This window comes from Medicago truncatula, chromosome 7 (assembly GCF_003473485.1).
Source record: "Medicago truncatula cultivar Jemalong A17 chromosome 7, MtrunA17r5.0-ANR, whole genome shotgun sequence".
NCBI lineage: Eukaryota > Viridiplantae > Streptophyta > Magnoliopsida > Fabales > Fabaceae > Medicago > Medicago truncatula.
The window spans coordinates 29541759-29564122 of record NC_053048.1 but is presented as its reverse complement, the minus strand read 5'-3'; the positions used below and the strand labels follow the sequence as shown (position 1 = coordinate 29564122).

Genomic DNA, 22364 nt, shown 5'->3' with positions numbered 1-22364 from the left:
TGTTTTTGGTTGTTTCATTTAGTTTAAGGCATGAATTCTAGGACTATATATTGTCACAATGGTTCTATAATTAGTCATAATACAGTAAAATCCTTCAAATTTTGGGAGTGAACAATAATTTTGGGACTGGACTAGGTCAATATTGAAGTATTTCCTATTCCTTTGAGCTTCTACCAAGCAATTTACTATAAAAGCTAATAATTAAATTAACAGACCCAAAAAAACAAAAAGAAAAGAAACAATCAAATTCATTCTTATAGCATACCCAAACCGATTCACCTATTTCTTGCTCCTCTTTGTTTTAGTTGATTTCTCTCATTCCTTAGCATGGAAACATAAAAAATATGATCTTTATGAAATTTAAGAAAATCCAAATAAAAAAATTGATTTTAGTATCGGAGAGAGGAAAAGATTGAATATTTGGATGGTTAAAGAAAAGAAATTTGAAGAGGAACAAGAAATAGGTGAATTAATTGTGGGAAGGATTAGACAATTTGGTTGGACTTGAGTGCAACACCTTAAACACCATAAATTATTTTTCAACATTCAATAAATAATAATAAAGCACATTTCAATTCATAAATTTGCAAACTCAAATGTAAAATAAAAAACAAAAATTAATTCTAAGGATTACAACAAAACAACGGTAACAATACAAAATACAAGATTCACCTATTGCTTGTCATGATCATAATGAATGCATACACATTCATCTTTAATGCATTTTATTACTGTTAGAGTGGGACACATATATTGTCCACTACACTCGGCGTCAGAAACACATTTTCCTGCAATGTGAGATAATAATAAAGAAATACTATTAAAAAGGGTGAATGATTGTGTATAAGATAAATAAAAACTTCAATTAAAAATTACAAAAAGTAATCTTACCACCAACATTGACTACAATGATAAATATGGAAACAAAAAGGATCATAGTATAAACAAACTTGAGAATTTCAGCCATTTTTCAGCTTCACATATAATTACAAATGTACAATTGTTTGATCATTTTATATAGTAAAAAAGTTCATGCTATTTTACGTCAATTAAATAGATTTTAATATAAAAAAATCCATCATCAAAATTATATTAATATTAAATATCACTATTGAACATTAACCTAGCATATTTGTCTCTTCAGGGAATTGATCATTTAAACTAATAATAAAGTATAACTAGAGATCATTCTTTTTTTGAGGGAACTAGAGATCATTCTTGTTTGTTAACCTTTCATTATTATTTGTTATTATCTGTCTAGCCTTTCATACCGTGATGGATCCAAAAAAATTTTTTAGTGGGGGCAAATGTCACATGCTATAAATTTTATGATTGCTTCTTCATACGTGTTTGAGTATTTTGAAATTGTTGTATGATTATTTTATTTTCAACACGGTAAAAAATATCTCTCCATAGATATGTGATCAAACAATCATTCAACATTTTATCTCTTATACAATAGCTAGTGAATTTGATTCTTCATAAAATTTATTGAAGAGAAAATACTTTCAACTATTGTAGTTGTTACAACAAAAAATCAAAACTTAATAAATAAACGTACTATTAGACACACTTTATTTTTCAATTCCTACCAATATTTTTGAAATATCACTAATTTAATGGGGACAACACTTAATTTTTAGTGTGAGCAAACACAAAATATTGAATCTTCACCTAACAATAACGTTAGGCAAGTGGGGGCTGCTGCCCCCAATACCATACACATGGATCCATCACTCGTATCATAACATACAGATGAAAACCAACATTATATTAAATTTATCTGAGTGAAATTAAACTCAGATATCTTAAACTACGTGTCATCTTTAAATTTTTTGATTAAATAAAATGTGTTTGGAATTGGAGATCGAAGGTTTCCAGTCACATTTATAATAAAAAAAATAACTTTTTAGGTAGATTGAATAATTAATGTATTTAACTTATAAATGTGATGGGATACATTAATTGTTCAATGTACCTAAAAAGTCATTTTTGCTTATAAATGTAACTGGTGGGAGTAAAAATTAGTTCTAGGAGCAATATACTAATGCGATAATAATGTAAGGACAATTTTGGTTTAGATAAACTATCTACCTTTATGGTGTGTTTGATTTGAAAGGGAAGTTGTGAATAGAGAAATAGGTGAGAGAGAGTGTGAAAAGAGAGAAGTATGTAAAAAATAAAGTAGATTTAAAGAGTCGTTTGGCATAAGAAAAATAGAGAAGAAATAGAAAGAGAGAAGTATTGCTTTTTTAGAAGAATACTATGATGCCCCTGTGTTACACAACATTCCCAGCCAAATCAATTAAACATAAAAAAGCAAATCCCTAATTAACTAACTGAACTAATTATTCCCCCTTTTTTAGAAGTATTGCTTTTTATTTTTTTTATGTTTAATTAACTAACTCAACTAATTATTTCAATTAAACATAATTTCTTCTATACGTCAAAATTCTTTTATATATTTTCTTATAAAAGAAACGATGAAATATATACAATTTTTATAAAATCAATAAGAACATATATTTGCAAAATAGTAGTATCAAATACCGATATCTAACATAAAATCTTTTATCTTTTATTTATTAAAGTTAACCCGAATGCTAATTGTTGCGATAATTTTAACTTAAATTCAGTGTTTGCTTTTACTGTATTACCCCTGTATAAAATATCAAATTACATAATGATCTCCTATTTAAAAAAAAAAAAAATCATTTCCTACTAAACAGATAAACATAAAAAAAAAATAAAAAAATCACTCCTATTATAACAAATTCCTCCTCGTTTTCTACTAAATAGATAAACATAAAAAAAAAAAACCTATGTTTAATTAACCCTATTCTTTTGAACAAAACAAATCCCTTCTATTTTTTTGAACAAAGCAAATCGCTTTCTTGTAGATAATCTTTATTTCAACACTTTATTTCTTGATCAAGTTTTTGTCGTTCTTCCATAGAATCTATCCATCGCAGGTGCTTCAGGTTTGATTTCTATGCTTTGTTACGAATTGATATATTTTTTTTGTTTTGTTTCGCGTTCCTTTGTTATTGCTATTTTTCATCCATTTTGTTTCTATTACTCAAATCTCTATTGCTCATCTTTTTCAATAACGTAATCTTCTTCACTTGCTTCCCCTTACATACTGTAACTCTCCAGTTTTTGTCCGTTCTTCCATACCGAATCTATCCATGGCAGGTGCTTTAGGTTAGTTTCTATGCTTTGTTACTTATTGATATTTTTTTTTGTTTCTATGCTTTGTTGTTCCTATTTGTGTTTCATTTTAATGGCGTTCCTTTATTATTGCTATTTTTCATCCATTTTGTTTCTATGCTTCAAATCTCTATTGCTCAACTAACTCTACTTCTATTTTAGAAAACATGGCCGGCATAAACATTGTCGTATCACTACCTAACTGGTAAACATCATATTCCTTTAATGTAATTGTTTTTTTGTCGCCGTTTATACATAACAGAAATTTCACTTTCGTTCTTGGATAGGTCCTCTGCTCAAAAAACCAGTTCAGAATATGACAAGGCAATCAACAACCTACAAGTGAAGTAGAGAACATACATCGTCGAGTACGACTTCAAAAGTGTGAGTATACTTTCCTTTTCGTTGCAGTGTATAATATTTATAATGTTGTTTCTAAAATTATAAACAGATGGTTGTTGTGTAAGTTTGTTCTTTGCTGTCTATATCAATTTTGCATATTTTCAATTGGTTGAATTGCTTTGATTGAATTTCATATATATCAATTTTGCAGATTTTGAATTTTCAAGTGGTTGGTTGCTTTGGTGCATGAATTCTACCCTAATTGTTTAAAATAGTACTGTTTTTTGCTTCAATCTATATATCAGTTTGAAAATAAATAGTGACATTGAAAATACCAACAATTTTGCATATTTCATTGAAATGTATTGTGCTCTCAACTTGAAGGCATTTTGGGTTATTGCAACATATTGAGTTTTTTTATATTTGGTGTTCAGAAGAAGATTATATCTCTGAAAGTTTATCGTTGTGATTATGTAGAGTTGGTTTTTTTCAAATCTAAAATCAGCCACAGCGATAGACAATGTTAACTTATCTTTAAACAGATGACTATGTCTACAATGAATATCTATTGTTAAAGTTATCATGTTTGATTATTTTTTGAGTTTATAAAATGCTAATGAAAAGTATATTTTCGTTAACTTAAATAAGATTAGTTCTATTCACCAACATACACTACAACTATAATATCGATGACTATGGGGCATGTTTGTTTGGGCTTTTTTTGAAGAAAAAAACTATTTTTTATTTTATTTTTGTTGTGTTTGTTTCAGATTTTAAAAAAATCTATTTTGTTAAAAAAATTATTTTTAGCCTCAAAATGAAAAGCTATTCTAAGTAGTTTTTCAAAAATCTATTTTTTCTAAGTACAAGAAACTCAAGTGTAAGAGCTTCAAATCGTAAAAAAAATGTTAATATTTCCAAGTAGCTTTTCAAAAATCTATTTTTCTTTAAGTGCAAGGAACTCAAGTGTAAGAGCTTCAAATCGTAAAAAAAAATTATTTTTATGTTAGTAAACAAACATAAATAGCTTATGTTGCCTCAATCCAATTTTTTTTAATCTCCAATTACTTTTGTGTTTAATCTCTAAAAAACAATCTCTAGATTCTTTTAATTCAAATTTTTATTTTTTTTTTAAAACTGAAACAAACGCACCCTATATTGCCATGGTTCTAGTAAGTCATCCAATAAAAAAAACATAGTCATCAAGCAACCCAAAACTACTAATATCATGTTTTCTAGAGACATTATCATACTCCACCAAGCTTCATATCACTAAACTTCTAGAATGAAGTTGTGTATAGTAGTGGTGCATTCTCTTTCAATTTCAAAGTTGTCAAACTTCTAATAACCTAAGAAAATGATTTGACTAACTTTTTTTAATAAGAGGGGCAACTTCATAGTGAAAGCTTAAGCAAGGTCAGTACCTTTCATCCATATTTCAATCTCAATAGGTTAAAATTATTTATTGACTTCATTTAAATAGTAAATTCAAATCACACAAGTCAGATAATAGTAAAGAAGGAGGTTATAAATAAAACTTTTACTTTAAGCTAAGTTAGACATGCCAATAAGGTTATTTGAAGAAAGTTTCTATTCAGGAAATAAAAGTGAAAACAGACAATAAGTCTAGAAGGACTAACATGCCACATTAACATTAGCAAAAATGCAGAAGAAATATTAAAAGTTATATCACTACTTACCAAGCAAGAGCAAATGCATAGGAAGAATAGTTACTAAATATCCAATTCCAACTAAATAAAACCAAAGATATAATATTGTTAGCACTACCTATCATTCTTAGAAGGACCACTCTTTAATTAGGCTTGTCACACACCTACAACATATGGAAAATGTTTAGAATTAAAATATTGGAGACAAATGATAAAAAGAGAATAAGGGTAAGACAACAACAATAGATAGATAGATAATATTATATAACCCAACTTCCGAAAATCTCTTAATATTATTGGTAGACGAGATAAGGCTACCCGTTTGTAGAACTACCTTGAAAGAGATTATGTTGATAAACTTTTAAGATTTAATAGACGAGGGTACCTTTAGGACATAGAGAATTTAGGAACGCTAATATTTGTCATTTTTTCAAATACGAGAAGTAAGAACATACATGTACATTTACGCGCTGAAGTGTATCTCCTTATTGGTTTAATAACCCTAAACACTGAATCGTGTAGAAACTCTAGAGTAAGGTTTCAATTGACAGTTGGAGGGCGATGAACCCAAACACCTAAGTGAGTAAGACCGTACACGTACAAACTCGTGTAATCAGTAGGTGCAACTTGACAACTGATATAGGTAGTAAGACCTCACGAACTCATCACTTTTATAGAAAACTCTTAATAACTCTAAATAATGTTTGTCTGTTAATTTTTTCCAACAAACGAGTAGAGGAGATTCTAAGAATCCTAACCGCTGATAACATCCTGCAATCAAAATATGTTACTTCTAAACTCTTGCTATACTACAAACAGATTAAATTGCAAAACTCCTATACCTTTTATCTTTTATTTTAATTGTTTTATTTATTTTCTTGTTCCCAAATAAGTAAATTGAATTGCCTAGTTGAAACGACAATCCACGTAGATACAATACTCTACTTACACTTTATTACTTAGTAAACGATTTGGTACACTTGCCTAAATATGACCATCACCTCACATTAAACATACATGCATCAATTCAATACAACAAATAAGAGAACACATAAATAAGAGAAAGCATAAATAAAAGCATGACTGAAATCCTAAACTATTTGAAAAGAAAAATACAAAACATATTGCAACAAAGATAATAGCAATTGAAGTTTAAGTTGTTTTGAAAAAATTAGTAATAACTTTAAAATTTTAAGCTTAAATAGTGAAGCCTCCATCTGCTGCTATAATTTGTCCAGTGATGTGTGATGCAGCTGGAAGACAAAGAAAAGCAACCAATCCTGATATATCTTTAGGTTCTCCAATCCGACCACCAGGTGTTTGAGACACTATATCCTTGATAGCATTATCCACTCCGGCAACTAATTTCTATAACAAGAGAAATTATAATAGAGAATATAAACATTATAGCTAAGGTGTAAAAGAATAAAAAAGTTAAAGTTTGGTCAAATTAGGCATATTATGAGCCAACTAATTTTTTTGAAGGGAATTTTTTTGTTTATTTATATACATATACTCATTTAATTTTAATTTATTCTCAATATTTTGATATTATATCTACTCCCTTCTCAATATGTGAACACTTGTTTGTCCTTTGCCAAACTAAGTGGATGCAAAATTTTAAGTAAATTGTTATCATGAATAAATCATACCATAGCATTCTCCAAAAGTAAGGTCATCACAGGTCCAGGTGCCACAACATTAGCACGAATATTATCCTTTGCCCATTCCAATGCTAAGTTCTTGGTACATTGATTCATGGCTCCTACATAGATAGAAATAGAATTTTATCATATATTTCCTCAGTTATTAATTATAAGCAAATTTAACTTTTTACAATCATTTAATTAATGATGTATGCGGTCCATAATATAAACCATATACATTATTAATTAAATGAACTTAAAAAGTTAAATTTGCTTATAATTAATAACTGAGGGAATATATTGAAAATACTAATTATCTTCTGCAAAGTTCCAAGTTTTTTTTTTTTTTGAAAACTCGGTATCCGATCCATGAATCGACTAATCCGAGGGGACCAATCCCACCGTCCATTTGCGGGGGCCCCGTTTAAAGCCAGAGCAAGCTCTGTATGGACTTAGCCCACCGAAATTGGCACCAGAGGGACTGCAAAGTTCCAAGTTAAAGGATATAATATGAAGATATATAATTAAAATTACCTTTAGAGGCTGCATAGACAGAAACAAAAGGCAAGGCTTTGAGACCTGAAATTGAGGATATGTATACTATGCTTCCATATCCAGATTGTTTTAGAAGAGGATGTGCAAGTTGACACAAATGGTAACTAGACACAAAATTGGTACCAATTGTAGATGCTATATCTTCATCAGTATAATCCATGATGGGTTTAGGAGTAAATATTCCAGCATTGTTTACCTAACAGTTTGAGAAATTCACTCATCAATTAAAAACATCTGAAGAATTTATTTGCTTTCTTTTGAGATGCAATATGAAGCCTCAACATAGACTTTTGCTAACGCAAGTAGTTGCAACATTTTGACGGGGCAAATATTTTTTTTTGCCCAATGGTATAATTAAAAAGAGCACCAAGGCAAATACTTTTTTTTTTTTTTTGTTACATGAGAAAAACTAAGGTGATTGTCTTTCAAAAGAAGAAAAACTAAGATGATTGGTTTAGACCACCAAAAATATAAAATTTTTACTTAGTAAGATTTTTTTTTTTTTTTTTGAGAGGATAGTAAGAATAATTCATATTCTACTATATTTAAAAATGTAAAAATTGATAAAATTTTAGAAATTGAATTTATTTTAATTTGTTTCCAAAATCAAGTTTAAATGATTAAATCTTACTAGAATATTGAGTTTTCCTTGAAAGGTTGAAGCAACAGTTTCCATCAATTTTTCACGTTGTTCACGAAATAATAAATCACAAGTTGAACCTGTCACACAAAATCCTTTGCCTTTCCACTCTTCCAAACATTTGTTAATATCATCTTGATTTCTTGCACATATATGCACACTTGCCCCAAATTCTGCTAACTCTTCCACAATTGCATACCTGATTGATTAATCACAAAATTAACATGATAAATTATATTACATGTTCTCATTTGAGATAAGATATTTGCATTAGAGAACTAACCCTAAGCCTCGTGTTCCACCAGTCACTAGAGCTGTCATTCCTTGGAGTGACCATCTTTGATCTTTGAAGCTGCTTAACTTTGTTTCTGCCATATTTTTGTTCCTAATCAGTGTGACTTGGTTGTGAATTTGAAAAATAGCTCAAATATTTTAACAAATATATAAAAAGTTGGATACAAACAAAATTCAAAGTTATGATTGTGTGGTTGGAAACAAATACATATGAAGATAGAATTCAATCTTAATCACCAAAAGTTATACGTTGTTGATATATTTCCTGTGAAGAATATTGGTGGATTTTGTTATCATAAAACTAGTATAAAACTTGTTTGTCAAATATCGACGTCCGAAAAGTTTAAAAGTGGACTTTTATCATTTTTGGTAAAAAGTAAATTTTAAAATAAATCAAAAGAGATTTTATTTAATTAAAGTTTACCAAAAATAGTAAAAGTCTTTCAATGGTTTATATATAAAACAAACTCTTTCAATTCAATTGAGTCGGTTGATTTAATAATATTTTTTTGTCAAATAACTTAATAGTTAAATTCACATACTATTTGATCAAAAGAAAAAGACTAACACTATAAGGATTAATTTAGCAATATTTTTAGTATAGTGTACAAGTACCTATCTTATGCTAGCTATAAGACTTACTCTCTTGCGTCGATATTTTTACTTACCCTATTGTTTTAGTTTTTAAATTAACAAAATCGATGGTGTCATCCACGACTTTGTTGTGAGTTGTGATTCAATCTAACCAATTATAATAGGTTAATTGCAGTGACATTAAAAAGATTTAAAGTTTAAAATGTTGAGTTATAGCGTTAATTATTGAAATTGATCTTATAATATATGTAAAATAAAAAACACATATTATAATCTTGTAATTTAATATTTTTATTATTTTCGACCCTTTAATATAGTTAAAGTCCAAAAAAAGCTATTTGGAGGTTGAATTTTTTAAGACATGTTTAAGACATTAAAACATGACTTTACACAAAAAAAAAAAAAGACTCTTATATTGTTTTGTCCACTGAAGTAGACAAAAATTCCTCCAAGTTCCAATTAAACATCCAAGAAGAATCATAGCCATTGGTATTTATTAATATTAAATCAATGACTCTTGTTAAATTGACCCAAGATGGATTAAGATGACAATTGTCCCATGCTAAACGTTGCCATTTATTTAATCTTAAATATGTAATTAGTCTTTGTAATTTCGTTTTTTTTTTGTTTTCGTCCTTGTATCTTTTCTTGTTTGTAACCAGCTCTTGAAAGATCAAATGTTTTTGGACTAGCTGATCAAAAATAATTTGAATCCAGAAAATTAAGATCATCTTCTTCAATCGAAAAAAAAAAAAATTGAACCCATAAGACTAACATTATCCTCTTCAATCTCATAAACCCTCGAAATATTCTTAAATCCATAACATAAATTAAAGTTTTACAACAAACTCCTCCAATACGCATACTCATAATCCACCTCCTCATCTTCCCTTCAACCTCCAAAATTGATTCCCTCTACACACTCAAAATCATTTTGCTCATCCTCAAGTTGATAAGAAGACGAAGAATAATAAATTTGGATTCTTATTTTGGTAATATTTAAATAAGTGGGGGAGGGAAAGAGTAAAAAAAATAGTAACTAGCGTTAGAAGAGTGTAAGACGAGTGTTTGCCTGAATATAAATAGAACATTAAGAAAATAGATTGGTCAGTTTCTTTTTGCTGAACGTGAAAGGAGAAAGGAGAAAAGCAGAGAAGATAACAGAACCATAGTTGCAAAAAAGCCAAATTGGATACTTCAACCAATAGATTCGAGGTAAGGGGTAGAATTTATTCCTATTTAGGGTTTATGTTTTTATTATGGGGCTGTAAAGAGGTTATGGTAGGATGTTGTTGTTATGATATGAGATTGTGATTAGAGATTGCTGACGAACGAATTAAAATACGAAGTTGAAAGATGAGAATTGAGGAAACAAGTTTAGGTTTTAGAATTGAGTCGTTAGCCTTAAATATAATGGGTATCCAATATGTTAATAAATAATTAGTGTTTAAATGGCATGGTAATCACTAGGTGAAGTTTAGGGTCGAGTTTGGTGAGTCGTTATTTCCCGTTTGTTGGAGTTCATTAGTCACTCAATAACTTGAGTTATGATTTAAACACCGTGTCTGGGTCATGATGCGTTGTTAATAAAATTTCAGTACAATCCTTGTAGTCATAATGGGATGAATAAATTAAAGATTTTGTTGGCTATAATTGGATTTGCACTGTAGGATTTGAGTTTGTGAATTCAAATGGTTCTTGTGCTTCAACGTGGTTTAATGTGGTATTTGAAGCACTTTCTTTGAACAATGTTGATAAACATAAAGTTATATATGCAACAAGTTAAATCTTTCACCTTTTTTGGTTTCCAAATCTTTAACGTTATTGAGCTATTAAGTTTGAGTCAACAACGAATAATGAAAACATGGTTAGCAGAAATGGTGTATATGGATTTAATAGTACAGAAAGGCATGAAATGAACATGGAAGAAGAGGGAGAAGAAGAACATGAAGATTTTGTCGATTTCAACTATTTTTGGATTTGGTCCATTGTCGAATTTGTTTTTTGTTTTTGTTTTTGGAGCCTTTCATTTACTGACTCATCATTTCCTTTGCCAGTTGTATTTCATTTGTCGTGTCACATGAAACCACGTCAACCTTTGTTTGACACATATACGTTTTTTTAATAGACTTTGATGCCATGGAGCTAAACCAAAAACATTTTCAGGGATGTTTTCAAACAAAAAAGATACAGAAACGAAAACCAAAACATGCTAAATTAGAGGCCACTAACTATATATTTAAGTTTTTTTTAATGACAAATGTTTGTTGTTAATTGTTATCTTTCTTCGTTTCTCACTCTATCTTAAACAAACACTGATTAGAGAAGATACTACAAATAGTGGTGAAAAGTAAGACATGACAACCATTTTATTTCTATGAACATGCAATCAATACTCAAAATTTAAATTAATTAAGGTGAGTACTTATCTTATATATAAAAGGTTTTTAAGTCTCTTAAGTAAATTTTTGGAGCCAAAAAAGTTTTTATGAATTTCGTATCTTAAGTAAATTTATCTTTTAGAAGCATTATCAATTTTTTTCATAACGAGGATTGGACCAAGGGTTAATCCTAATCCCTTATCTATTAACATTAGTTTTGGATATACTTACAAAACACATCCAACAGATAGCACTGAGATGTATGTATTTTGCAGATGATGTAGTCTTAATTGGCGAGTTGACGGAGGAATTGAATGGGATGTTGGAGACTTGGAGAGATGTCTTAAAAGTGTATGACTGTCGTCTGAGTAGAAATGAGACATAGTATATATAATATAATTTCAGCAAAAGGAGAATAAGTTCTTTCTTAGAGGTGAAAGGTTGAGATCATATCATACAAGTTACACTATTTTAAATATCTTGCATGTAAATCTCTTGGGTTCATAGTACAAAATGAAGGAGAAATAAAAGTGTATGTAAATCATTGTATTCAAGTTAGATGGTTGAAATGGAAAAGAGCCTCGTCTGTTTTATGTGATACAAACGTACCATTTAAGTTGAAATAAAAAAATATCTGAGAGTTGTCAGAACATCCATGATTTATGGAACAGAGTGTTGGACAGTTAAGAACCAACACGAGAATAAAGTAATTGTGCGGAGAAGGGGATGTTGCGGTGGAGTTGTGGTAAAACTACATTGGATAAGATTAGAAATGACAATATTGTAGAGATAGTTGAAGGAGCATCTATAATATAAAATATTGTGGAAAATTGGTTTAGGTGATTTGGACATGTAGAGAGAAAATTTGTAAATTATGTAGTACAAAGAATAGATCAAATAGAGAATATTCATATTACAAGAGATGTAGGAAGCTCTAAAAAAAACTACCAAGAGAAACTATTCAGAAAGATTTATGGATTAATGAGTTAGAACTAAACATGATTTTATGATAGAACAATATGACGTATTTTGGTCCATGTAGTCGACCCCACTTTGTGCGATAATATTTGGTTGTTGTTATTGTTGTTGTCTTTTGGAAGCATTAACTCATGCTCAACAACAACTATTATTTCATTTCATGATCAACTACCACATTTATTAATCAATGGTTCAATCAACTTCTTGTACATCGCACGGATCGAAGTACTAGTTTGTTACTATAAAAATAAGATAAATTCATGTGACATAAGAAGAATTAAACTTCTTCTCATTTAGACATACATGCATTCATCCAAGGCAAGGGATAAAAATACACAACTTATTGCAACAAAGAAATAACCACTTGAAAGTTTCAAGTTATTTTAAAGAAATTACTAATAGCTTTAAAATATCAAGCTTAAATTGTGAAACCTCCATCTGCAGCTATAATTTGTCCAGTGATGTGTGATGCAGCTGGAAGACAAAGAAAAGCAACCAATCCTGATATATCCTTAGGTTCTCCAATGCGACCACTAGGTGTTAGAGACACCATATCCTCGACAACATTATCCACTCTTCCAGCTAATTTCTATAACAAGAGATTATAAAGCAAAATCATAACACAATACATAAAATTCCTCAACAAAGAAAAAAAATACATACAAGATAATATTAGAAACAAATATAATACTTGATGTAATATATTATGGGTTTATTTAAGCTGTTAGCTTCCAGATTAGTTAGAATATCAGCACAATAGTTTCCTTCTCGAAATAAGTAATGCGCCAATTTCACAAGTTAACAACTTAATAACATTAAGGGGTTCTGAAAAAAAATGTTTCTTGAAACTTGTCTTCCAACAAAGTTTAATATCAAGCATAAAGGCTTTTTTCTCACCATGAAGCACATTAGATATTCCCACACTACTATAAAAGGATAATTGAAAGGATCCTTCATGGTTCCTTACCAAACCTCCAAACTCGGCTTTTCTTGGGTTGTAAGAGCATTACCTTCTACATTAAGTATCATTGTCTCCACGCCACCATATTGCCATGAGATCTCACGAGATACAGTGGTGGATCTCCTTGGAGATCCATAGGTGCCACTGCACCCCCCAGATTTATTATAAATACAATACTAGGCGTATTATTTGCATTGATGTTTGCTTGCTGTAGTGGATAGAAAGTCTCCAAGTTTCTTAGTGGGCGTGGGTTTGATCCTTCCACACTCTCTTTTATTATTTCTATCGTATTAATAATATTTTCTTCAAAAAAATGTTCTCGTGGAAACTTGAACCACCATCACCCATGTTATATTCATATATTGTTATATTTATGAACCACTACACCAATCCATAATCTTGTTAATTCTTTTTTTTTGACAAAAATAAAATTATATTGATTCATTCAAATCGAGAGATTACATCATTCAACACCGCTAAAAACGTAAAGGATGAATCTGCGAACAAACTCACAGTATCCAAATTAATAGCATATAACGACATAATGCCTACAAAAATATATGATAAAATTAAAGTCACCGGAATATCCATGGTCTCCAGATCTGCAACGTTGACGTTCAAATCTTTGATTGAATAATCGATCTTTCAATATGAATAAAATGAACACCGCAAGAAGACGGGAAAGCAAACAATGCCGCACATGACGACGAACAACAAACCACCACACTTAGATGATAAAATCACAAAGAAAAAAACCTAGATCTATGTGAAAGTCAATTATTTAGATTGAAATAGAAAGAAAAAGATGAAGAGGGGGTGATTTCAAGTCAATAATTGACCCAAAACCACCCCCAATGAAGAAACGGAAGAGAAAACCTAGAGAGAGAAAATTAGGGTCGGCTTGTTGGAGAGGGAGAGTTTGTGCTTTGGATACCTATCTTGTTAATTCTTTGAAATTGTTTAATATATATTCCAAATATATATGGCACCCCCAATGAAAAATCTCAAGATCTCCCACTGACGAGATAGTTGAGGAGCATCGGGTTAAGTCATAACACGAAAAGCTTGTCAAGCAACCTTTTGTTGTTGTTGTTGTGCAAATATTGTAGCTATTATCGAACTTGCCACATATTGTTGATCTTCTAAAATAAGTTTGTTTCCAAAGCACCAAATACTCCACATGATCAAAGGGAAAATAATAACTAGAACCTTGACTAAAGTTTGCATTACTTTAGGTATGTTACCTAAGACAATATTCAAGAAAAGAGTGAGCACATATAGGAACCTACGACCACAACAAACAGAAGGTGCATGAGGGCAACAAACTAGGCAACGAACGATGGACTCATCCTCATTTCTACAACATAGGCAAGAGGTATCCACCTGGATTCCCCTATGACTCAAAACTTTTCTAGTAAGGATGGACTTGTGACAAATTTGCCAAATGAAAATTTGAACGTTGGCCAAAATTGGGAACTTCCAAATCCAGATCGATCTATCTTCCTGAGCCTCGCTGATACCCTTTTGTCAAGAGAGAAGCCAAAAGTAACCATTTATTGTAGTATATTAACATTCAGATTGGAAATCCAAACCCCTGTATCTTCAACGGGAGAAAGCATAGTTGGGTTCAAATCTTCAACCAATATGCTTTGAGTAGAAAAATGAGTGAATATAGTATTATTGCACCTATCTCATTGTGGGCAATATTTGGAACCATATGATGTCGTCTTTAGACGTATGTCAAATTTGGACCTAATTGGGTGAACAAACATCGTCGTGTTCTCATTCTTCTTCTTTACATTGTTTTATTGTTTGTGTTTGTTTCATTTTGGTTTTGGGTTGCTTCTAATTTTACTCCACGTATCAAAGTATTTGTGTGAGTTTTGATATGAACTCGAAACAATTGGCGCCTACGGTGAGGTAATCAAAACAAATTATTAGACGAGCATCATGGGTACCAAGTGGGATATCTAGAAATTCAACGTAGACAATGACTTCGGGTTTTGGAAGGTGAAGATGTATCTCATACTGATTAAACAAAGGTGTTTAGAGGAACTGAAGGGAGAGATTGTGTTTCCAACTACTATGTCACAAGAAAACAAGACCGAGATGGTTGATAAGGCTAAGAATGTTATTGTCTTTTGCCTCAAAGATATAGCTTTGAGTGAAAACGCAAAGCAAACAACTGCGGTGGCGATATGGGAAAGGTTGAAGCTATTGTATATGAACAAGTCTTTGGCTAATAGGCAATTATTATAACAAAAACTCTACTCACTTAGGATGATGGAGTCAAAAACCATCACGAAGTGATTGAGGGGTTTTTAACGAAATCCTTGATAATTTGGTGAACATTGAAGTGAAAGTTGAAGATGAAGAAAAATATTTCACTTGTTGTGTCCATTCCTTAGATCAGTTCAAGGATACCATGGTTTATCGTAAAAAATGCACTGTCTCCTTGGAGGAAGTCCAAATTGTGTTGAGAACGAAAGAGTTAACCAAGTTCAACAACTTGAAGGTTGACAATATTGGTGAAGGTTTGAGTGTCTTAAGAGGAAGATGTGGGAGTATAGGAAACCAAGCGAAGTCAAAGGTTGGTGACAAAGTTAAAGAACAAGTGCTTCAATTGTCATAAGATCGGTCACTTCAAGAGGGGTCGTTCCGAGTTAGGGGGCCATGATGATTATGCTATATTTGTCATCGCCTTAGAGGACTATGAGGATGCGGTTACTTTGGTGGTGTCTTTTTGGGATGACTAAGAAGGTAGATAATCTCACCTTGGAAACGACGAAACTTGCAAATCGACCTTCATGTAGAAGGGGTGTTTGTCTAGAGAGAATACTAAATGTTAGTCTCGAAAGACGAAGGTAATACCAGTCGTGGTCAATCCTAGAGGTGGAGGATACAAGGTGAAAGGCATAATGAATGTATGCACTTGAAAGTTAAGGTGCATAAAGTTCATCTTGAGGTGGAGTCTTTCACTAGTGGGACTAGGTGGAAACTAATAATAGCACTAGAGTGGTACAACTATAGAGATTGTGAGTGCCATGCTCTAAAGAAGAGAAATGTATTCTTCAAGAGAACGAAGAGACACATTATTGGGGGGCGGGGGGGGGTTAAAGAAGGTATAGAAAGACTTGTGCGATTGAAATGCTGACGCACTAGCTTTCAGATGTTTTATACGATGTTGCAACATCAAACACAAAATACAGATGCTGAGTGTGATTTTTTGAACATCGTGCTAGCAGTAAACAAAAATTAACAAGGCAAATAAAGAAAAGAAAAGTAAAATGCACAAGACAATTGTTAACCCAGTTTGGTGAGAAACACACCTACTCTACGGGCTACCAAGTCAGGAAGGAAATCCACTAGTGTAGTCCTTATTCTAAAGTTCTCAGCAAACCACGTTTACAACTTAAGACGTAGGATCTAGCCGTCTAGACTTCAACCTAGGAACTCATAGATCTGAGATCCCATGTCACTGTCCTACAACCAATCACAACCCCTATGATTATAAGATTCAAACACAAAATGGTGAAGTTACATTCAAACACAAACTACAACCTTGATTCGAAGCATTGGTGTAGCACATGAGTTACAACTCAATAAACAGTCTTTAACATGTATCAAGGTGATACAAGAAAGGCTCACAAATAACAAACAATCCTAGACTTGCATCACAAACGATACAAAAGAAGTACACACAAAGAACACGACTCAAAACCCTAAAAACTATTTTTTTAGAATGGCGGCTTGAATACCTAATTAGGTCTTCAAGTCTTCCTTATATACTGAAGCAATATGGGCTTATTAACCTTGTTGGGCTTCAGAACTTAGTAGATCGTTCAGGTGATCTACATAACAAGAATCACTAACAAATAAGGAAAGTCGTAATATGTAGGAACATCTTTAGGAACTTCCAAACATATCTAAATATTCCCTAAAATATTGTTACTCTTTTAGGAATAAAATCACAGCTGATTCTGAATAGATATGCGCGTTGCTTGATCAACAAGATATGAGAATGTGGATTCCTTAATAAGATAAAGCGCGCGTATAATCAGGCATAAAATAAGGCACACTGAACCGTGCCAGGATGTTGGAACATCATATCCAACATCTTACAGAAATGCCTAAAACATGTTGGAACATAGTTTCCAACATCACAATCATGGATATTTGTTTTAGCAATAATGCAGCCAATACAAATACCCAACAAATTAGCTAAAAGTCCAAGGGTGATTGGAGGCAAGGGGATCCTTAGAAAGACAAGCATGCTCTCTCTAGGGACTAAAGAGGTTATGTGGGGTGCTCTGTTGTGGATGGTCTAAGTAGGTTGATATGCCACAATTACATTAGCAAGAATGACTATACCCGATTTGTTAAGAAGTTTACCTTAGCAAGCTCGGAAAGGAAAGCATCTCAACAAACCTACTTTGAAATTAACACTTTTTTTTTTTGTACACACAATCATTCATATGGGTTCGACGAAATTTATATAACACCTACATAGTTTGATGAAACTCATAAAAGTGTGTTAAAATGCATGTGCTATAGGGATTGGGATTTCCTGCTGTTACAGCAGGATGCTGTAAGAGATCAGGACCGTTCATTTTAGATCAACGGTTGAGATAAATTAACTGTGTTAAACTGTTGTTTAATCTAAACCGTCCGTTCTCATATCAATGGCGGCTAGGATTTATTACCGCGTGAAACTGCGGCCATTTCTACAGCACCAAATCCCAATCTGTGTTATAGAGTGTATTTCTAGCATTTTTTAAATAAATGTTTACCGCAGCATTCTCGAAAAGGATGGTCATCACAGCTCCAGGTGCCACAACATTAGCACGAATATTATCCTTTGCCCATTCCAATGCTAAGTTCTTGGCGCATTGATTCATAGCTCCTACATAGATAGATTTTTATCATATTAAGAATACTAATTAATTATCTTCTGCAATTCAGTTCCAGGTATGAAGATATATAATTCATCTCAAAAAAAATATATGAAGATATATAATTAAATTACCTTTAGAGGCTGCATAGACAGAAGCAAAAGGCCAGGCTTTGAGTCCTGCAATTGAGGATATGAATACAATGCTTCCATTTCCAGATTGTTTTAGAAGAGGGTGTGCAAGTTGACACAAATGATAACCAGACACAAAATTGGTACCAATTGTAGTTGTTATATCTTCATCAGTATAATCCATGATGGGTTTAGGAGTAAATATTCCAGCATTGTTTACCTAACAGTTTGAGAAATTCACTCATCAAATAAATATACATAATCAATATAATGAACTAAAAAAAACAGAAGAATTTATTTGCTTGTCTTTCTTTTGAGTTGCAATATAATTGCCATTTTTTTAATAGGAGTTTAAAATCGCAATATTTTGAAACTTAAGGGGCAAAAAGTGCAGTTTAGCCAAAAAGTTATTGATAGAAAAAATAATGTTAATGATCTATTGGAATTATAAAGCGACTTATAATTTAAGATAGAATAATGTTAACCAATGCCCTTAATAAATAAATTTTTATGAAAAAATTATGTAATCATTACTTGATCAAAAGTAACATCTTATATTTTTAAATTTTTTTTTTAGTATTCGTAGATTACTTGACCAATACCCTTCCCAAAAGGACATAATAGTTAGAGACGGATGAGAATCTTACAAGAATATTGAGTTTTCCATCAAAGACCAAAGCAACAGTTTCCATCAACTTTTGACGTTGGTCATGAAATAATAAATCACAAGTTGAACCTGTCACACAAAATCCTTTGCCTTTCCACTCTTCCAAACATTTGTTAATATCTTCTTGATTGCGTGCACATATATGCACACTTGCACCAAATTCTGCTAACTCTTCCACAATTGCATACCTAATTGATTATTCACAAAAGAAACAAAACAAAATAAAATTATGATGATAAATTACATTACATGTTCTCATTAGAGATAATATATTTGCATTAGAGAACTGACCCTATGCCTCGTGTTCCACCAGTCACTAGAGCTGTCATTCCTTGGAGTGACCATCTTTGATCTTTGAAGCTGCTTAACTTTGTTTCTGCCATATTATTTTGTTCCTAATCAGTGTGACTTGGTTGTGAATTTGAAAAATAGCTGAAATATTTTAACAAATAATGTGATAAAAAGTTGGATACATGCATACAAGCTTAATCATTCAAAGTAGTACTTTGTTGATATATTTCCCGTGAAGAACAATGTTGGATTTTTTTTTTTTTATCATAATGTAACAATTGTGTGGTCGAAAACTAATGAAGGAACATTGAGAAAAACCAATGCATTACCGGTGGAAATAGCCAACTAATGCCAGACATGTAGACCACGTCCTTTTGGCTAGTAGGAAAAGATTCGCCTATAAATAGCTATTTTGTACTAAGTGAAAAACACACAATCAATTAAACACAAGTTTATTTTCATTATTTTATCTTTTTATCGATTTGCATTTAACTTACTTTTTACATGCATTTCGTAGTCTTGTAACAAAAATCTAAAAACAATTGTACTTAATGCTCTACTCGAGCAATTAAGGAACTGAAAACTTATGGACATAGTTCCTTTCTCAATGTAAATTGCTTAAAAAAAAAGGGAATCACGCTTGAGAACATCTACTGATACTTTGGATAAGTTATTGTTCCATCAACGAATTTGGTATAGGTACCTAAGATATAGAAAGAGTCTTGTTATTTATGGATCAACCGTCATCATCAGCAACCAGAAGGTCGAGCTAACACAGTTCTAATGAGCCTTCATAAACGGTAGGAATGACACAATATATGTTGTTCCATCTAACGTTTATGAAGCACCATTGATTGATACATGTGAGACTCTAATAGTAATGACAAAATCTTTCATTACACACTGAAATGACACGAGGATACATGACATTGTTAAACCAGTGGTTCATATTGAGGTTAAACAAGCCAAAGACTTGGGCTAGTTTAGCCGATTCAACTGACAATTATGTCATCTACATCCCCCACAAGGAGTACAAGCAAACCAAAGTCTGGCAGGCGGTATTAATCAAAGATAAGACCTCAACAGGTTTAAATGATACATGTGTAGCCCCGATACTTCAAAATGGATGACATACCGTATCCCCTGCGTATCCTGGATCGATACCTACCCGATACTTCCCGATACGTATCAGGAGAGTATCCGATAGTTATCCTGTACCGATACCTGTCCCGATATTTCCCAATTAATGTTAATTAAAATAACTTAACTCTTAAGTACTGATGTGTTCTTTTTTGGATATAGTGCTTCTTTTTTGGATCGATATAGTATAGCACTAACAATGTTCCTTTTTGATATAGTATAGCACTGATGATGCTCTTTTTGGGATATATTGTGTATGTAATTGAGTAATCATCACTCTCTTAATCGTCAATATTATTTATATTTATGTTGATGTGCTATGAGCCTATGATTGGTTTCTTTTGTTTGTTAATATATTTGCATATTAAAAAAATGGTTATAATTATATTGTACATTTAATTAGATAATTTTTTTTATTAACGTATCCCAGCCATATCATATTTCGATTTTTGAAACTTTTTCGTATCGATGTATCGGTACAGTATCGTATCCGTATTGTATCTCGTATCCGGGCTTCAGAAAATATACATAATGTACCTTCTACTTCTTACAACTCCCAACTTCGGATTTCTAACCCTTGAAGGCACCCAATGGAGAATAACACGCATATAACCAGGCTAATCTTCAAGTAGGACAAGTAAATATGGTGTGGAATGCCACATATGAATTAAGACAAATTGACATGTTGTTTGTCTCGCCTTATGACAATAATATGGAGGCAAACATGTCTTACGTTGGAGGATTTACCTACGACCCAATAATAGAAATAATTCTGATTCAGAAGCCATAGGTAAATTATCCACGTGTATTGAATAATCCTGAAACATACCTCCCATGAATTGATCTATGATGACGCCTCATCGAATAATAAGCATTTGAAGACAATTTAGAGGTTTTAAAGTGAGTTATTCATGATTTTATTGAGTCTGTTTTGCTTTGAGTCGTTGTAATTCTATTTCTTCTTTAACCAAACAACTTCATAGATATTTAGAGTCATTTTATTGCTATATTATGCAATTCGGCAACCGCAACGACTTATGAAAGTTACAGAAGCACACTGCAAAAAATCATTGATGTACCGGCAAAAATTATCGACTGCTTAAACCCTCAGATGTTTCCAACTGTAATTTCATCATTAGAGAGGCTAAAGCCGTGCGTGATGATTTCAATGGGTTTTTATCACTTAGTGGATGATTATTGTTGTTTGTGGCAGCTTTAAACCTTCTGTAAATTCAACTAAAATTTTCACGGTTTGTGGCGGTGTAAAGCCTCCAGTAATATTTCCCGCCTATTTTTATTTTTATTTTGAATTAATTGGTCTTCATGGATATGTAAAAATCCGTCGACCATCGGTAATGTGATGAGTCATTTATTGACTATTTTAATATGCTTTTTAGTTTAGTTTTATTTAGATTTTATATAATTTTATATTAGTATTATTTCCTTTTTAGGATAGTTTACTTTAAATTGCATTTTATTATATTTCAGGAAAGAATATTGGATGGATTGAGTCTTGGAGCAAAAGAAAGGGACTTGGAGCCGATTGGACACAAAAATATGAAGATTGAGAGACAAAATATGTCTCCCACAAGTCAGAAGCTTGGCACGGCCCGTGCTAGCCTTGACACGGCCGTGCCGCCCTCTAGAGTGTCTTTTGCTGCTTTTGCTTAGATTTTAAGCTACTCTATTTTTAGCCAAAATGTAATAGCTTAGATTTTAAGTCGATCAAATGCTATAAATAGAGTAGCCATCCATCACAAATATTCATCTTTACTTGGAATACAATAAGTGACAATTGCTTTTCTAATTAAAGTTCTTTTCTTTTCCTTTACTTTCTTGTCATTTACTTTTATGCTTTCTCTCTTCTCCTCCATGTCTACGATGAACATGAGTGAGTAGACTTCTCCTTGTCTTGGGATTGTTGGATAAGTCTAAATGACATAATCCTAATCAAACCAAGCTCTAAGCCTTA

At 31.7% G+C, this 22364-nt stretch overlaps 2 protein-coding genes and 2 long non-coding RNA genes across 4 annotated transcripts; 1 reads left to right on the top strand and 3 right to left on the bottom strand.

Annotated features, from left to right (window-relative positions):
* Positions 1-518: 518 nt before the first annotated feature.
* Positions 519-1032, bottom strand: LOC25498571 (uncharacterized). The gene is made up of 2 exons (XR_003006869.2): positions 892-1032; positions 519-788 (listed from the first exon to the last, which is right to left on the bottom strand). It is a non-coding gene; the product is annotated as an uncharacterized lncRNA (long non-coding RNA).
* Positions 1033-2830: 1798 nt separating this feature from the next.
* LOC112416296 (uncharacterized) lies at positions 2831-4000 on the top strand. Its single transcript, XR_003006632.2, has 5 exons — positions 2831-2981; positions 3157-3204; positions 3373-3415; positions 3498-3594; positions 3764-4000. It is a non-coding gene; the product is annotated as an uncharacterized lncRNA (long non-coding RNA).
* A 2202-nt stretch (positions 4001-6202) lies between these two features.
* On the bottom strand, positions 6203-8504 carry LOC25498570 (tropinone reductase homolog At5g06060). Its single transcript, XM_013593501.3, has 5 exons — positions 8347-8504; positions 8055-8262; positions 7403-7619; positions 6875-6987; positions 6203-6590 (listed from the first exon to the last, which is right to left on the bottom strand). The coding sequence occupies exons 1-5, from the start codon at positions 8436-8438 to the stop codon at positions 6420-6422; spliced, it is 801 nt and encodes a 266-aa protein (XP_013448955.1). The 5' UTR covers positions 8439-8504; the 3' UTR covers positions 6203-6419.
* A 4038-nt stretch (positions 8505-12542) lies between these two features.
* On the bottom strand, positions 12543-19526 carry LOC25498569 (tropinone reductase 1). Its single transcript, XM_013593500.3, has 5 exons — positions 19253-19526; positions 18942-19149; positions 18298-18514; positions 18062-18174; positions 12543-12899 (listed from the first exon to the last, which is right to left on the bottom strand). The coding sequence occupies exons 1-5, from the start codon at positions 19342-19344 to the stop codon at positions 12729-12731; spliced, it is 801 nt and encodes a 266-aa protein (XP_013448954.1). The 5' UTR covers positions 19345-19526; the 3' UTR covers positions 12543-12728.
* Between the last annotated feature and the right edge of the window lie 2838 nt (positions 19527-22364).

Coding starts and splice junctions, on each gene's coding strand:
- LOC25498569 (XM_013593500.3), bottom strand. CDS start 19,344: ATGGCAGAAACAAAGTTAAGCAGCTTCAAAGATCAAAGATGGTCACTC. Junction 18,515..18,941: donor ATGGAAAACTCAATATTCTT/GTAAGATTCTCA, acceptor TCAAACTGTTAG/GTAAACAATGCTGGAATATT. Junction 12,900..18,061: donor TCCTTTTCGAGAATGCTGCG/GTAAACATTTAT, acceptor CTCTTGTTATAG/AAATTAGCTGGAAGAGTGGA.
- LOC25498570 (XM_013593501.3), bottom strand. CDS start 8,438: ATGGCAGAAACAAAGTTAAGCAGCTTCAAAGATCAAAGATGGTCACTC. Junction 7,620..8,054: donor AAGGAAAACTCAATATTCTA/GTAAGATTTAAT, acceptor TCAAACTGTTAG/GTAAACAATGCTGGAATATT. Junction 6,591..6,874: donor TACTTTTGGAGAATGCTATG/GTATGATTTATT, acceptor CTCTTGTTATAG/AAATTAGTTGCCGGAGTGGA.